This window comes from Carlito syrichta, unplaced genomic scaffold (assembly GCF_000164805.1).
Source record: "Carlito syrichta isolate Samal-C Ts95f unplaced genomic scaffold, Tarsius_syrichta-2.0.1 Scaffold309725, whole genome shotgun sequence".
Lineage (NCBI taxonomy): Eukaryota > Metazoa > Chordata > Mammalia > Primates > Tarsiidae > Carlito > Carlito syrichta.
In genome coordinates, this window is record NW_007253821.1 from 161,088 (window position 1) to 167,087 (window position 6,000).

Consider the following 6,000-nt stretch of genomic DNA (forward strand, 5'->3'; position numbering starts at 1 on the left):
TTTCAACTTATTGAGTCCTTACCACATGCTGGGCAGTGAGCTAATACTTTCTATGAATTACCTCATTTAATATCTGCAGTGACTCCAGGTACTAATGTTATCCCGGTCTGACAGATGAGAACAGTGAAACAGAGATTAAACAAATGCCCAACCATCGAGCAGCAGAGAGCCGCAGTTCAAAGTCAAGGCTATTTGACACCAAAACCCATAGCTCTTTAAAGAGGGGGGAAAAAAACTAAAAATAAGGTGATGCTGGTAACTTGTAGTTCTCTCAGTCTATTCTAAGGCTTCACAAAGGCCACCTGGGCATTTAATAGAACAAAGACTATCTGAGCCAGTGGAGACCTTTAAAGGGCATCTAGTCCAGCCCCAGCATTTTAGAGTCAGAATCTGAAGCCTGAAGAGAACTGTCTGGCTCTAGTCTCAGGGTTAGTTAGTAAAACAACCAGACCAGAACTCCACTCCCAGGGCATGCTCCTTCTACTGCTGTTACTCAAGTGTTTCTCGTGCCTTCAGGGTTCCGTTCAAGTCATCTGCACAGGGACTTTCCCTCACCACACATCTGAAATAGCCCCCATTACTCTTTGTCTTCTTGTGCTGCTTTACTTTTCTTCATAGCAGATTATGCTTAACATTATGCATTTATTTACTTGTTTATATTCCCCACTAGAATATAAATTCACAAGAACAAGACTTTTATTGCTATTTTTCTGGAGTCTATAGCAGTACCTGGCATATAAAGTGCTAAAAAAAATCTTAGTTGGATTCATGGATAAACATTCCAAAACATTAATTGAAATGTGATTTTATTTTATTTATTTATTATTATTATTATTATTATTTTTGAGTTGGGTCTCACTCCTTTGCCCAGGCTGGAGTGCAGTGGCACATATACTCATGGCCACCCCAGCGTCGACCTGCTGGGCTCCGGCGATCCTTCCACCTCAACCTTCTGAGTAGCTGGAACTACAGATGTGTGCTACTATGCCCGGATATTTTTATCTTTTATTTTTTATTGTGGAGTGAGGTCTCGCCAAGTTGCCCGGGCTGGTCTTGAACCTGTGTGCTCAGGCAATCCACTCGCCTTGGCCCCCCAAAGTGCTGGGATTACAGGCTGAGCCACCAAGCCCGACCTGAAATGTGATTTTAAATGCACTTTTCTCGGGTCTTCAAGCACAAGCTTAGTTTTTGTCTTAAGTTTCTCATACTTCCAGCCTAACACTTGCAACATTATTAAACCTTGGTCAACATCTGTCTCCACTTGTGACTTTTAACACCCTCAAGGACAGGGACCTTGCCTTTGTCATCTGTGCATCCTAGGACCCTAGCACGGGATCTGGCTCGAGTGGGTGTTCCAAAATGCTCAGGGGAGGTTGGTCGACCTGATTCAGGTGGGTGTTCGAAAATGCTCAGAGGAGGTTGGTGTGGAGACTGGTAAGAGTGATGGTCACAGGCATAGTTGCTTAGTGATTTATTCTCTTAAGGCTCCATCAGCAGGTAGAATGGAAGACACCTCCCACCCTGACCCCTTGGGCAACCAAGGCATTATACTCCTTCACTGCCTGCTCTGTCTGGAGGACCCGCACGTCAATGCCTTGTTTCTCGAGGTACTCCACAGTTGATGGAGACACCTGGGAAGGAGGAAGAGAGGTCAGTAAGTAGGGGGAACGGCCCCCACAATGCTTCCTTTCCTGTCATGAGGCATTTGTACCCTACATAATTAGTGACGACTGTCACACCTCTATCACCCAGTGTGTCATCAGTGCAGAATGTGGCAGTGAGTCCAATGAGTTAAAAAGACCTCTGGGAAGCTGACAGATATGCCCATGTATAAAGCTCAAGTGAAATGGAAATGAAAAGAGCACGGAATCTGGAGTTAGCCTTGGATTTAAGTCCTTACTAACATTATAACCCTTGGTAACTGAATTGCATTCTCTGAGTCTTTGTTTCAGTGTCTGTGAATTATGGATAGCACCTAGCTCGCAGGGTTGGTATGACAGTACAGCTGAGGGTATGTAAAATGTCTAGCCTGGTGCAGAGCCCAAACTGTAAATGTTAAAGTGTTTGAGTCAGTTCAGCCTGAGTCTAAATTCCAGCTGTGCCATGTACCAACCAAGAAATCTTAGGCCAGCTCTTTAAAGTCTCCCAGCCCCAATTTCTTCCTCTGTAAAATATAATAATGCTTACATCACGGGGTTGGGGTGAGGATGAAATTAATGTATGCATACTGCAGCTCAAATGTCTTCTCAGAAGGGCCTTTCTTGAACACCCCATCATAGCTCCTCTAAGTTGCCATTTTCTTCAAAACATTTGTTATCTGAAATTGTCTACTTTTTTATTATCCATGAAGGTCATGAACCTTGTTTGTCTTGTTTAAATCACTTTTCCCAATTCTGGAGTAGTACCTGACCCATAGAAAGTGCTTAATAAATATTTGTAAATGAATTTATATAAAATATATTCTTAACAGTGGCAGCTATCATTAGATATTTTCTCAACTGTCTTGTCCTGAATTTTTTTTTTTTTTTTTTTGAGTCGGAGTCTCACTCTGTCACTCAGACTGAAGTGCAGTGGCCACTGCCGGCCACTGCAGCCTCGACTTGCTGGGCTCTAGCGGTCCTTCCGCCTCAGCCTTCCAAGTAGCTGGAACTACAGGCGTGCGCTACCACATCCGGCTAATTTTTAAAAATTTATTGTAGAGATGAGGCCTTGCCAAGTTGCCCAGGTGGGTCTCGAACCCATGGGCTCAGGCAACTCACTCACCTCGGCCTCCCAAAGTGCTGGGATTACAGGCTGAGCCACCGAGCTTGGCCATCCTGAATATTTTTAAATAGATTTTAATTAGACTCTGCATCCTCAGAACTCCTTAGTAAAATATTTTTTAATATGTTCTCTATTACTTTCTATTTTTTAAAATTTATAACCATAGAAGGCTTACAGATAGGAATTATTGTAATGTGGAAAAAAGTTTAAATTTAAAAAATATAAATACATAAAGGGCACCTTTCTCAGTAGGGAACAAGATTGTAGAACGTCTATATAAAGGAAAGAATGAAGTGGGTCTTTACGTGGAAGGCTGTCCATAATATAATAGGGTAAGTGGGGGAGGGGAGTTACAGAGCAATACATATGATATTGATCCTATATACGTAAAGTGGTTATCCATATATACATGTATATCTGTATGTACAAGCATGTATGTATTTGCAGACACATACAGAGAGAACTTGAGGAATGTAACCAATGGTAGAGATTAGGGAGGGGAAATCCTTCACCTTTTTACTTCCACATTTCTGCACTGAGTCTTGAGTCCTTTAGAATGAGTATGTATTATTTCTGAAAGCAAAATAATCTTTTTTTCTGAAAGGGGAAAAGAACATACCTTAAATGTATCCAAGAAAATAAAAAGTATAAAATATACTATAAGGATATAAAGTAGATTTTAAAGGACCAAATACCGGTAATTGTAGAACCTAAGAAATTCTGGGGTTGAGGCATTTTTGATAAATAAATGACACATCTCAGAATCAGGTAGACTGGGCAGCCCAGCCCTGATGAGGCAGAGCGATGTATGCAGCCTGACTCATTCCTGAATCAGCAAAATGAGAGTGCATGATAGAGACCAACTCCCAAGAAGGACATAGCTGTAATGTAAAGACCCAGGAGACCCCTCTGTGTCCTCAGCAATGCTGTGCACACCAACGCCTACCTTCAGGGCCTCGTTCATCCCTCGGCCGATCACAAGGGTCTGTACACCCTTCTCAACAACTTCCTTCACATCTGCAGGCTGCACACCAGGAGAATGCTGGATGTGGAAAAAGAAGTAAACAGGGACTTGCTCTCAATCTCTTTCTTTGCAATAGGCATTCTTGTGGGATTCATTCATTTAAGAAATGTTTACTAGGGTTTACTCTGTGCCAAGCATCACTCATAGGAGCTTCAAGGAAGTAAGTTTCAGGCTACTGTGAGAACCCAGAGAAGGGAAACCTAATTTGGACCTGGGAGGTCAGGGCAAGTGGTCAGGGCAGGCATCCCAGAGGAGGTAACATTTAAGTAGAAACCTAAAGGACAAGCAGGAATTAGCCAGGTTAAAGGCAGTCAGGGAAATGGCATTCCAAGAACACATACAGAGGCTCAGAGAAAGGCCGGGAGAACTCCAGCTGATGCAGTACGACTTGAGGGCAGAATGACAGCTATAGTGGGGGAAGTGAGCATTCATATACCATACTGAAATCTGGACTTAAAAATTTCTTAAGACTTTCTGCACTGTTACCTTTTTCTGAATTCCTTTCCCACTGAACTCCAGGAAACTCCTATTTATGCTTTAAAGCCTGCCTGTCACTCTGAAAAGTCTTCCAGGCATATTTAAGGCAATGTGTTGATCTAAGGTGAATGCAGCATTACAGGATAGTGGCGTCTGAACTGCCTCCACGTCAGCAAAGGGGATATGGATGTCAGAGCTTGGGGACTACAAGTCCAACATACTGGGCTTCACGTGTTAGACATCTGCACAAGGATAATGGTTTCAGCAGCGAAACTCCGAGGGACAAAGCATTCTTTCCCTGACCCATATACCTCTATTGTTTCATTCAACCAGCATTTATGGGCACTTACTGTGTGCCAAGTCCCAGACTAAGCACTAGAAATCCTGAGATGAACCAGATATTCCTTGGAAGAGTTTTACTCGGGTAAGGTTAGTGAACATGTGTATATACTAACAATAGGATAAGAGCTGAGGATCTCAGAAGATGGAGTGAGTAAATACAAGCAGGAAATTGTCATGGAAAAATAATGCTGTTTAGGCCTTGAAGTATGAGTAGGAGTATGCCTTTATGCAATGGTTACTGATGGGATACATTCTTTTTTTTTTTTTTTTTGAGTTGGAGTCTCACTCTGTCATCCAGACTGGAGTGCAGTGGCCGCTCCCGACCACCGCAGCCTCGACCTGCTGGGCTCCGGCGATCCTTCCGCCTCAGCCTGCCAAGTAGCCGGAATTACAGGCATGTGCTACCACGCCCAGCTGATTTTTTGATTTATTGTAGAGATGAGGTCTCGCTGCCCAGGAGGGTTTCGAACCCGCGGGCTCAGGCAATACACTCACCTCAGCCTCCCAAAGGCGCGGGATTACAGGCTGAACCACCGCGCCCGGCTGATCGGATACATTCTAATCATAGATACGGTACGGGAAAAGAACTGCTGAAATTATGAAGATAACAAATGGGCTCGGAAAGAAGGGTTTTCAGCTCAGGAAGATGATAGAGATAGGATTGAAATTTATATATTTATAAAAGGTCAGGAGAGTGGATACGAGTTTTGCATTAAATCCTGTAATAATATCTTACATATTTACAGTTGCCATTTTCAAAATACATCTATATAGATTATTCCATGTGATCTGCATAATGACCCTGTAAAATGTCACAAAAGCGTTCACGCTCCTCATTTTGCAGATAAGGAAATTACAGCTTACGAAAGATATGTAACTTCGCTAAAATGACACAGTTGCCAAGTGGCGGAGCTGGGATTTGAACTCAAACATGGTTTACTCCTGAGTTAACGCACTTTACTAAAATACTGTAACCAGGGAGCAACTTTCTTGAAGCTTGAACAAATTTAATCTAATGACCATATAGAGTTGAGCTTAGCCCAGTAACTGGCTAATTGCTGGTAGACAATAAATGTTAGTTTAAATGTAAACGTGAAATCTCCCCGGAACAAACTCTCTCTGTCTCTCTTCCTCTCACATACACTCACAGGCACATGTACACATGCAGAGAAAAGTTAAATGGCCAGTAGAGGAGATAGAAGGGAATATTTAAAAGTATTTGATTAAAAATAAGAAAAGAAGGCAGGAACAAAGAACATGGGGACAAACAGAAAGCAAATATCAAGATGAAATATTTAAACCTCAAAGATTGTCCAGCTTATTAAAAAAGCAAGATGCAGCTGGGTTCGGTGGCTCAGCCTGTAATCCCGCGCCTTTGGGAGGCTGAGGTGAGT

General features: G+C 42.6%; 1 protein-coding gene across 4 annotated transcripts in view; it reads right to left on the bottom strand.

Moving 5' to 3' along the window:
- Positions 1 to 1,447: 1,447 nt before the first annotated feature.
- AAMDC (adipogenesis associated Mth938 domain containing) overlaps positions 1,448 to 6,000 on the bottom strand; it is a 34,240-nt gene continuing 29,687 nt past the window's right edge. For all 4 annotated transcript variants that reach the window (XM_008067635.1, XM_021717394.1, XM_008067633.1 and 1 more), the window contains exons 3-4: positions 3,710 to 3,805; positions 1,448 to 1,631 (exon numbers count right to left, since the gene is read on the bottom strand). In XM_008067635.1, coding sequence (XP_008065826.1) covers positions 1,491 to 1,631; positions 3,710 to 3,805 — 237 coding nt within the window. In that variant the 3' untranslated portion in view covers positions 1,448 to 1,490. The remainder of the gene's footprint in view (positions 1,632 to 3,709; positions 3,806 to 6,000) is intronic.